The 10,571-nt window shown below is 44.4% G+C and overlaps 1 protein-coding gene across 3 annotated transcripts; it reads right to left on the bottom strand.

The window, feature by feature from the left end:
• Positions 1-6,781: 6,781 nt before the first annotated feature.
• LOC125551233 lies at positions 6,782-9,838 on the bottom strand. 3 transcript variants are annotated; one of them, XM_048714385.1, is made up of 6 exons: positions 9,182-9,838; positions 8,512-8,816; positions 8,218-8,295; positions 8,080-8,119; positions 7,537-7,664; positions 6,782-7,448 (listed from the first exon to the last, which is right to left on the bottom strand). In XM_048714385.1, the coding sequence occupies exons 2-6, from the start codon at positions 8,599-8,601 to the stop codon at positions 7,413-7,415; spliced, it is 372 nt and encodes a 123-aa protein (XP_048570342.1). In that variant the 5' UTR covers positions 8,602-8,816; positions 9,182-9,838; the 3' UTR covers positions 6,782-7,412. The 3 variants fall into 3 exon arrangements, 2 of the variants coding, with proteins under 2 accessions (XP_048570342.1, XP_048570343.1); XM_048714386.1 differs by having other exon boundaries at positions 7,570-7,664; XR_007302310.1 differs by lacking the exon at positions 8,080-8,119 and having other exon boundaries at positions 6,782-7,664.
• Between the last annotated feature and the right edge of the window lie 733 nt (positions 9,839-10,571).

The following is a 10,571-nucleotide window of genomic DNA, read 5'->3' as shown; positions in this document are numbered from 1 at the left end:
GTTTCAGGGTGATATGCCTGATGGCATGCACAAGTCTGCTGAAGGCTGTGAGACAAACCCAACATATATTGCAGCAAAGAAGGCAAAACATCTTGAAGATAGCGAGACAACCCCAAAGTCTTGTCTTGATGCAGTGTTCAAGTTACTTGAGACTAGCAGTCAGACAAGCTCACAGAATTCGTTGTCTGAATCAGTTCGACTTCTTCAGTCCCAAGTTCTAGCAGAAAGGCATTCTGCAACTCAACTTCCACTTGAAGTCCTATCTCTAAGAAAGATTGCGGAGAACACCAATGAGAACCTCATCGCTAAACAGCTACACCTGGAAGCTATGACCGACATGCTAGGCCAGTCTCACAGCCTTGCTCAGCAGCTTGTGTAGGAGTTCCCGCACGAGGCTAACCTTTCTTGAACTGTCTTGGAAGTGGTCTCGGTTCAATATTATTTTGTTACACTGCAATGGTGCCCAATTTTTGTAATCTTCTTCTTCGTTGCGCGTTATGATCACTGGTGGCGAACTTCGATGCCCAGTGGATGTAATATACCATAAATCCTTTACTGTATGGTGTAGGTTTATTCTTAGTTACTATGTCGTAATTTCTTTATTGTATAGAGTAGGTTTGTTCTTAATTCCTACTAGTTACTGCCATCATTCGCTATCTGAAAAAAAATCAGATGTAGTCGACCGGGCCAAAACATTCGCCTCTAACGGGCCTGGTGTTTAGCGGGCCACAATTGGGCCGGCCTGGATCTTTCATGGGCCCGAATCATTAGGGCTTTCACACTTTGTGCGAGACCCACAACTTACATCGGCCTATATTTTAGTTGGGCCTTCTATGGACCTAGCGCTTAGTTTGGCCCAGGTAGCGTTGGGTCATTAACAGGCTGAATATTGTACTGGCCTGTTACGGCCCAGATGAAACCATGGGCCTTTAGCAGGCCGAAATGCATATTGGGCCTCAATTTTCACTAGTCGTCGACAGGCCTTCAGCAGGCTGAAATGTAGACCGGGCCTTTTTGGGCCCAGTTATATCATGGGCAGTTACCAGGCTGAAACATATCTCGGGCCTTAGTTGGCCCACTGATATCATGGGCCTTTAAGAGGCCGAAAGCTTAGTACTGACATCAACGGGCCGAATTATGCGACAGGCCTTTAATAGGCCCAAAGTCACATTGGGCTTAACTGTTGCCACCTTTATCATGGGCCGTTAGTAGGCCCGATGTCCTGTCGGACCATATATGGCCCATGGGCAGCACAGGCCATTCCCAGGCCGAAAGTCACACCGGGTTGAAAATGGGCCCATGTCTACATCGGGCCTCTAACGGGCCGAAAGTCGCTGGGCTATAATTGGGCCCAAATATTTGGCGAACAATTAACGGGCCAGATCTGGCTTCGGGCCGTAAATGGGCCCAAATATTCGGCGAACAATTAACGGGCCAGATCTGGCTTCGGGCCATAAATGGGCCTTTATTAAGCAGGCCGTTATTGGGCTGGACCACTAGTACCTGAGTAAGTACTACGGGCCTTTGACTGGGCCGGCCTTTTTAACCTATATGGGCCTCTATTGGGCCATGCCACGTGTCGACGTATCATAGGCGCTTTGGGTCCAATGAGTGGATGACATCTGTCCCAACGGTGAGCCGACACGTGTTTCCTCCAGCCAATGATGATTTTACACGTGGAAAATCCCCATTGGTCGGCGCTGTTAACGGGTTATCGGATCCAAAACCGGACCCGATAGCTTAACGGCGTTCCGTTATGGTGGATGCCACGTGTCGGTCACCCTTGACAAAAGCATTTCTGTGACGCGCAATTTATGTCATGGAAGTGGACACTTCCGTGATGATAATTTTGGTGATGTCATGGAACACTACTACGACAGCACAGGTATGACTATCTTGATTCTGTCATAAATTTGTCATGGATGTACATGCATGACAGAAAACATGACCTACTGTGACAAACACGTATCATCACAGAAGTGTATTTTTGGTAGTGATATATCTCTGTTTCCGTTCGCGCATATTAATTTGTTATCTCTGTTTCCCCTATCAATCTCATGACAAATGGTTAGTAATACGTATTTGACAGAGATCCTTTACATTATCGCCCACAGGTTGGAAAACTTTCTTCTAAACTTCATCTCCGGGTAGACCTGCAAGCTTAAATAATCCACAAACTTCATCCACGTAGATTAGATGCATATGAGGATGTATTGTCCCATCTCCTGCACAAGGATTAGCTCACAGTTTCTCTATCATACCCGAAGGAATCTCATAATAAACATTTTCAGTAGATTCAATAGCTTGAGGAGCAACTCTTTGTGCTTCCGGTCGAGGTGAAGATACCCCGAACAAAGCCATCAAAGGATTGTTTTCCATAGTAACAAGTGACAGTAATTTTTAGCACGTAATATAAATGTTTCCTTACCAAATTCCACTCACAAAAGGCACTTCACTCCTTGGCAATGGCACCAGAAAAGAGTCTTGATGACCAACAAGTATAGCGGATCAATCGTATTCCTTTCGATAAGTAAGAGTGTTGAACCTAACGAGGAGCAGAAGAAAATGACAAGCGGTTTTTAGCAAGGCATTGTTTGCAAGCACTGTGAAAGTGCAACTATCCCGAGTAGTAATTCCTAACAACATATAGCTCATTGAGCTAATTCTACTTGAAGATAAATATTTCAGGAAAAGCTCAATGGTTGGCATGGCATGGGTTAAAAAGTGGACCCCTCAAAATGCTAAGGACAAAAGAATTGGCTCAAGCTCAAAGCACGAGACTCTACATTTCATTTTTAGTGATCCAAGATCACATTGAGTCCATAGGAAAAGCCAATACTATTAAGAGGGGATGAGGTGTTGCTTAATGAGGTTCTTGCTCAAAATGCTTAGTGATATGCTCCACAACCCTCAACCACTTTCTCATATCCAAATATATCCCAAACCAAAAGTCAAACTCGGCCCCACCGATTTGATCTATCCGGCACCACCGAGTTCACTTGACATAGCCACTTCCACAAACCCTAGTCTTTTCGGTCCCACCGATAGGGATCTCGGTCTCACCGAGATGGGATTGTAATCTCTCTGTTTTCCTTCGTAACGTTTCGGTCCAACCGAGATGAGTGATGGGTCCCACCGAGATTGCAATGCATACTCTCTATTTCCCTTTCGTAACGTTTCGGTTCTACCGAGAGAGCGAATCGGTCCCACCGAGATTGCCTGGCCAACTCTCTGGTTAGTCTATTACCAAAATCAGTCTCACCGAGTTTGTGTAATCAGTCTCGCCGAGATTACGTTATGCCCTAACCCTAATGATATTGGTCCCACCGAGTTGACATGTCGGTCCCACCGAAAACCCCAATGGTCATATTATGAAGTAAATCGGTCTGACCGAGTTGTATGATTGGGTCCCACCGAGTTTGGTGATTTGTGTGTAACGGTTAGATTTTGTGTGGAGGCTATATATACCCCTCCACCCACTCTTCATTCGTGAAGAGAGCCATCAGAACATGCCTACACTTCCAACATACATTTTCTGAGAGAGAACTGCCTACACTTGTGTTGAGGTCAAGATACTTCATTCCAACCACATAAATCTTGATCTCTAGCCTTCCCCAAGTTGCTTTCCACTCAAATCATATTTCCACCAAATCATATCCTATGAGAGAGAGTTGAGTGTTGGGGAGACTACATTTGAAGCACAAGAGCAAGGAATTCATCATCAACACACCATTTGTTACCTCTTGGAGAGTGGTGTCTCCTAGATTGGTTAGGTGTCACTTGGGAGCCTCTGTCAAGATTCTGGAGTTGAACCAAGGAGTTTGTACGGGCAAGGAGATCGCCTACTTCATGAAGATCTACCCTAGTGAGGCAAGTCCTTCGTGGGCGATGGCCATGGTGGGATAGACAAGGTTGCTTCTTCGTGGACCCTTCGTGAGTGGAGCCCTCCGTCGACTCACGCAACTGTTACCCTTCGTGGGTTGAAGTCTCCATCAACGAGGATGTACGATAGCACCACCTATCGGAACCACGCCAAAAATCTCCATGTCTACATTGCGTTTTCTCCCTCCAAACTCCTCCCTTTACCTTCATATGCAATTATTTTACATTCCGCTGCTATACTCTTAGAATTGCATGTGTAGGTTGTTTGCTTGACATGTGCTAAGTTGCTAAAATCTGCCAAGAATTAAAATTGGGAAAAGGCTAGATTTTTATTTGGTCAAGTAGTCTAATCACCCCCCCCCCTCTAGACATACTTTCGATCCTACAAGTGGTATCAGAGCTTTGGTCTCCATTTTTCTTGATTTCCATAGCTTTGGTGATCATAGCCTTGGTTTCACAACCTAGGAGAGTATGGCGTCTAGTGAGGGAAATTACCACCGTAGAGGTCCTTATTTTGATGGTACTAATTTCGCTAGTTGGAAGCATAAGATGAAAATGCATATTCTTGGACATAACCCCGCCGTTTGGGCTATTGTGTGTATTGGCTTGCAAGGTGAATTCTTTGATGGGAGGTAACCGAACCGTGAGGCTAGTGTGGAAGAGTTGAAGATGCTGCAATACAATGCTCAAGCTTGTGATATTCTCTTCAACGGATTGTGCCCCGAAGAATTCAACAAAATCAGCTGTCTTGAGAATGCAAAGGAAATTTGGGATACTTTGATTGATATGCACGAAGGTACCGACTCCGACAAGGAATCCAAATTGGATGTGCTTCAAAGTCAACTTGACAAGTTCAAAATGAAGGATGGTGAAGGTGTCGCTGAAATGTACTCTACGCTTTCTCTCATCACAAATGAGATTGCCGGCTTAGGAAGTGAAGAGATGACCGGTAGATTCATCATCAAAAAGATTTCTAAGAGCCTTGGATGGAAAATGTGATACCGTGTGCACATTGATCCAAATGATGCCCAATTACAAAGATCTCAAGCCAACGGAGGTGATTGGAAGAATTGTTGCTCATGAGATGTCACTTAAGGATAAAGAGGAACTTCACAACAAATCAAGTGGTGCCTATAAAGCCTCATGTGAAGCCCCTACATCATCAAGTGAGAAACAAGACTTCAATGAAAGAATTGAGCCTAATGGTGAAGAACTTCAACAAGTTCTACAAGAGTAGAAGCAAGGAAAGAAGTTCCAAGTCAAGGTCCTACAATGAAAAAAGATCTTCAAGTCGTGAACGTAATTGCTGCAATTGTGGAAGACCCAGACACTACTCCAATGAGTGTATGGCTCCCTACAAAAGAAGAGAAGGTTCCCCCAAAAGAAGGAGTAGGAGAGAAGAATCACCACCAAGAGAGAGAAAGAGTAGATATGAACGTTATGAAAGAAGAACATCATGGATAAGCAAGGATTCGGAAAGGAAGGACAAATCATCAAGGGGCTACACAAAACGAAGACATCAAGCTCACGTTGGTGAATGGGTATCCGGCTCCGACTCTGACGATCACTCCGAGAAAAATTATCACTCTGACTCCGAATATACTCAAGATGAAGGTGTTGCCGGTCTAGCACTTGTGTCAACCAACTCCTATGACATATTTGAGTCACCAAATAAAGGAAGTGGAAGATGCTTCATGGCTAAAGGCCCGAAGGTATCACACCCCAAGTATGTTGATTTCAATAGTGATGAAGATGACTTGCTAGGTGATGATGATTTACTTGTTGACAATTCTAGTGATGAAAACTATGATGAACTTGCTATTAATCATGCTAATCAAGACAAAACGAATGACAATGATAAGAAGGAGATTGAGCGTCTAGCTAAAGAGCTAAACACTCTTAAGTTAGCTCATGAAACTACCTTGGAAAATCATCGAGAGCTTTTAAAGACTCATGAGAATCTACGCTTTAAGAAGCTCAACCTTGAGCAAGAGCATGAGTTCTTAAAGGCGATCAATGATGATCTTCGCAAGAAAAGTTCTTCTTACATTGCCAAGCGTTTACTTTTGTCTAGTTACATGCCACAAGTTAAATCTAGCAACAAGAGTAAGAAAGATTCTTCTTCTAGTAGTAACAATAATCATGCTAAACTCAATGATGTTGCTTCTAGTAGTTCTCTTGATTCCACTAATGATTCTCTTAGCCAAGTTACACTTGAGCAAGAAAATAGCTTATTGAAGGGAATTATAGATAAAGGTGTTTACAAGAGCCTTGCTGGAAGTAAGCAATTTGAGGAAATTGTACGCAAGCAAGGAAGACAGTGAAAGAATCAAGGTGTTGGTTTTGAACGAAAGTTCAATGTCAATGGAGTTGAGTGGGAAGAAGTTCAATACCCCAAAAGGAAGTTTGTTCCTCAACAAGAGAAGTATGATCCTACTTCTTTCCAAGGAACACAAGCTCAAGATGATCTTCCACCACAATACCACAAGCTAAAAGGCAAGGACAAGCTTCAAGAGGAGATTGATGCATTTGAAGAAGCTCCCAAAGCCTTGGTCAAGTGGGTTCCCAAGACTACATCAAGTTCTACTTCATCAAGTACGACTACAACTCCAAGGATTCCCATCAAGATGGTGTGGATCCCGAAGAATAAGAACTAGAGAGTTCTTGAGGGTGACTCCGCCAACACACTTCACTCATATCATTTTGGAGAGGACAAGTGCAAACAACTTCCATATCTTGCACTAGTTCAAGGAGTCACAAACCCCCTTGTTGGTAAGACAAGGGACAAGGTAACCTACTGCATTCATGGACATCATCTCATGTGAATATCACTCTAAGAACACAGGGAGAGCACACAATTTTGATCGAAAGGGAGAACACACAATCACAAAGAGGAAAATAAAGGAGAAATTATGCATTTTTCTTTGTTTTTTGCTCATACATAGAAAATGTGTGTATCCACATTTTAAAATTTTCTATGTTCTTTCTTTGATCTACATGACAGAAAATAGTATTTTTCAATTCGGTGTACTACACACACACGCACAACATATCCACATTTTTTTGGCTGACATCAACTAAAAAAGGTTTCAGACTCACAAGCATACACAAATCAATCTTCCATGAATTTCTATACTTTTTACCCAAAAAAATTGCGAGAACTTTGATAACCTTTTGCCCACAAAGCAAAGGAAGCTAAGTGACCTGATGCATATAATTCTTATCTCCTGCTAGCGACCCACGACCTGTACGTGTTCCTCTCTAAGGACAACAAGGATGGATTGGAGTCTGAAGCACGCCGTGAAGGCGCCCAGTGGATAATCAACAGTTAGAATTTGGACCGATTAATCGGTCATTCCTAAAACAAGTCCAGATTAGGTTGCTGCAGTTTGAGACTCAATTAGGAAACTTCATCATGAGAGAGTGGTGCTCTGCTGGTGAAAGAAACAACAGACGATGCTACTCAAGGGGCAATGGAAAGGACAACCAAATAGTAGATGATGGTTGCAGTTTGAAAGTAATCTTGATCTTCAACACTGACAGAATCTTATAACTTGGAGATTCAACTGTGTGCAGTAGACAAAAAAATCATTAGAGGCGTCAAAATCTGAGCCCTGAAAAACTACTACATTAAACTAGCTAGTACTTCCTTACTTCTGAACCTTGAAACAAACACAAAAGACTTGCCTGAACCTGCTGCAAACCAAATTGTTTTAGCTTACTTCTGAAATCTGAATCATAATAAAAGTGCAGTAAATTCCTCTTGAAACAATCTATCCATGCTGAAAAACAAGGGCAGCTAGTTAGCTTGGTTGCAGTCTCGAACAAATAATCATAATTACTCTTCTATTTTATTTAGTGAAACATGTTCATTCAGAAACCTCACAAGGAAAAAATTTAGTCTGATCCTTGTGGACTAACTAAACTGTTTCATGAAGACGAGGCTGGAAACTAAAATGTTTTCTCAGTAGTCAAGCCCATATCTTTTACTGAAAAAACACCAACCTAGGCTATCAATTACTCGTATCAATGTTTACATTAACATCTCCTGTACAAAATTGTTTGTCTTTGACATTAGCGGGTGGAACGTCACAAGTGGATGCAACCCAGGAATAAAAATACATAAGCGACTAGCGAAGTAAGGAGCTCCAGACACCAAGTACGCGGCAAAATAAATGTCGGGATCACTGGGACTACCAGCGAACCTACTATCCAGCCACTCGCAAAGAGTCCAAGCCTGCAAGTACATAGGAGGATTAAACACCCTATACGTGTGCGACTAATAACGACCAAGGGAGTCCTCGTATGTATGTTGCTATGCAGGTGCTAACTAACCCTGTAGCAGACGCCCTGCCAAGGTTCTTTCATCTTGTCGTTGAGAAAGTATATGCATGAGACGAGTACCAGTGCAAGCTGCAACACAAAATCATCAATGTTAGAAAGATTGTTAGAACCAGCGAGATACCATTGGCATTGTAGGCTTAATCTATCTTATAGGTATATTTACTGTCTAATGGTTGTGCAAGAGAAATAAACAAGTCTTAGGTTGTAGGTAATGTCTAATAGGTTCAATGCTTAGGAAAAAGGGATTGCTGAATCGGTTGGGAGAATCATTACAAGCATATATACCTGGAAGGTAGGTCCAGTCTCAGCAGAGGTTGCGATGCTCCACCCAGCAATAAAGCCGAAGAGAGCGAATCTTTTTGACAAGACATCCATCGATGGCACCTCGAAGTGTCTGAGCAGTGTCTTAACCCATGACGGGTGGTGCACGTTGGTGAACAGGAGAAGGAAGAATGATGATGCTGGTGAAGGTCGGATTCGGTCATCGTTGCAGTCCACACACGACAATAATCTCGGCGTTTGCGGCCACGAGGTCAACAACAAGCGGAATGCAGCGCTCCACACATCTCTCTATGACCGGATGCCCACACCTGCATCGATTTAACAAGGCAAAATAAAGAGTTTGTGATCAGAGCTGCATCGACGAACATGGTTAGGCACTCGCGACACAATCGAGTTTCAGATTTTCAGTTAGAGCGTCTCTTGTTGTCTGCTAGAGCAGTGTGCAGAGTTTCAGTTTCACAGTTTTTGAGCTCGGTGCCTACTGATTTAGGCTAACCAACCATCTAAGAATTATGTAAAAGTAACTAACTGTAGTAGTAGTTTCTAGACAAACTATTTACTGAGCTGAAGGAATATATGGATGGTCTAATTTTTAGGGCAAATTCACTACGTATGAAACAAGCAGAAGTTCAGAAGAAGTTGGGCAGAAGTGCAGAACATGAAGAACACTCACCGCCTGAAGATATTGGAGGAGCATTTTCATAGGAGTGGACACTGCGTTTTTTGCCGCGGGGGCCTGGACTGAAAGCTCTGCACTAGGGAGGAGGTGGGAGATGTTCCTCGCCCCTGAGATGCTCCTCGTCGGACGCCCTTGAGATGCTCCTTGCCGGACGGGAGATGTTCTCCTCGGCGGCCCTGTTTTGCCGCGAGCCACGCGACTATGGACAGGAGTGGGGGCGAATCCCACTGGATTTGTAGCTGGTTGTGCTGACGCTGGTCACGGGTGGCCGCGGCTGCTGGAGAGAAGGCGATGGCGGGAAGCGCACCGGGGCCGGGGGTGCGGCGGTGGGAGGCGTGCCGGAGGCATGGCGATGGGAGGCACGCCAGAGCAAGGGGAGGCGGCGGAAGGCAGCCTAGTTGCATGCCGGAGGTTGGGGCAGTGGCGCTTGGAGGTAGAGGAAGCGGGGTGGAGGGAAGCGGCGGCACTAGGAGGCAGGGGAAGTGGGCACGGCAGCGCCGGGAGGCAGGGGAAGCGGGGAGCGGCGGTGCTAGGAGATCGAGGAGCGGGGAGAGATGCACGGCGCTGGCACCTGGCACGAGGGAGATCGGGGGAAGGTTGGGGATCAGGGGAGGTGGTGGACGGGGAGTGGGTTTTTTTTTCTACACGGGCTGGGGGAGTTCGGGAACAAGTCCATCCGGTCGGCGATCGTGATCCAAATAACTATTCTGATTCTATATAAAGCGATCTTTTCTATTTTAATATTAATACATTGTATTTTTATGTTTCATAAATTTTGTCTTATTTCATACATAAAAAGAGAACGTAAGAAAATATGTACTCGCCGTAAAAAATATTTTATGTTACGTAAATTTATGAATGTGAAAACATGGCATAAAACATACATAAAATATGATTTTTCTAGTCTTATAACCTATATTTTTATTTTTTTTTATACCAAATTTTACACATCCAATCAATTTGCATGTAATTATTTATATTCTAAACATAATTTATTTAGGAAGCAATGATAAGATTATCTCGGATGAAGAATAATTTATTCTGCACCCTGAGTGATGAATAACACCGGAGCCTTATTCTGCTAACACCCCAACCCACCGACTGACACGAAATAAAAAATAAACAGGTCAACCCACCCACCACCACCACATCACCTTCTTCCCCCACCCCCACAACCGCACCGATCTCCTGCGCCCCGCCCCACCCGCGACCTTCCTCCACTTGCCGGCGAGACAACCCTCCCCCAGCCACCTCCCTTCCCCCGCGCGACGCCCCACCACCGGAGTCAGGGGCGGCGCCCTCCCCGCGACGCACCGCAGCCACCACCACGCCGGCGACCTGCTCCACACCGAGCTCGGATCTGACGGCACCAGACCGTTCACCA

This window comes from Triticum urartu, chromosome 4, assembly GCF_003073215.2.
Source record: "Triticum urartu cultivar G1812 chromosome 4, Tu2.1, whole genome shotgun sequence".
Lineage (NCBI taxonomy): Eukaryota > Viridiplantae > Streptophyta > Magnoliopsida > Poales > Poaceae > Triticum > Triticum urartu.
Note: the sequence above shows the minus strand (reverse complement) of the source record. Positions and strands in the feature narration are given on the sequence as shown.

Coding starts and splice junctions, on each gene's coding strand:
- LOC125551233 (XM_048714385.1), bottom strand. CDS start 8,601: ATGGATGTCTTGTCAAAAAGATTCGCTCTCTTCGGCTTTATTGCTGGG. Junction 8,296..8,511: donor AGACTGGACCTACCTTCCAG/GTATATATGCTT, acceptor TTTGTGTTGCAG/CTTGCACTGGTACTCGTCTC. Junction 7,665..8,079: donor GCTGGATAGTAGGTTCGCTG/GTAGTCCCAGTG, acceptor CTTGTTTTTCAG/CATGGATAGATTGTTTCAAG.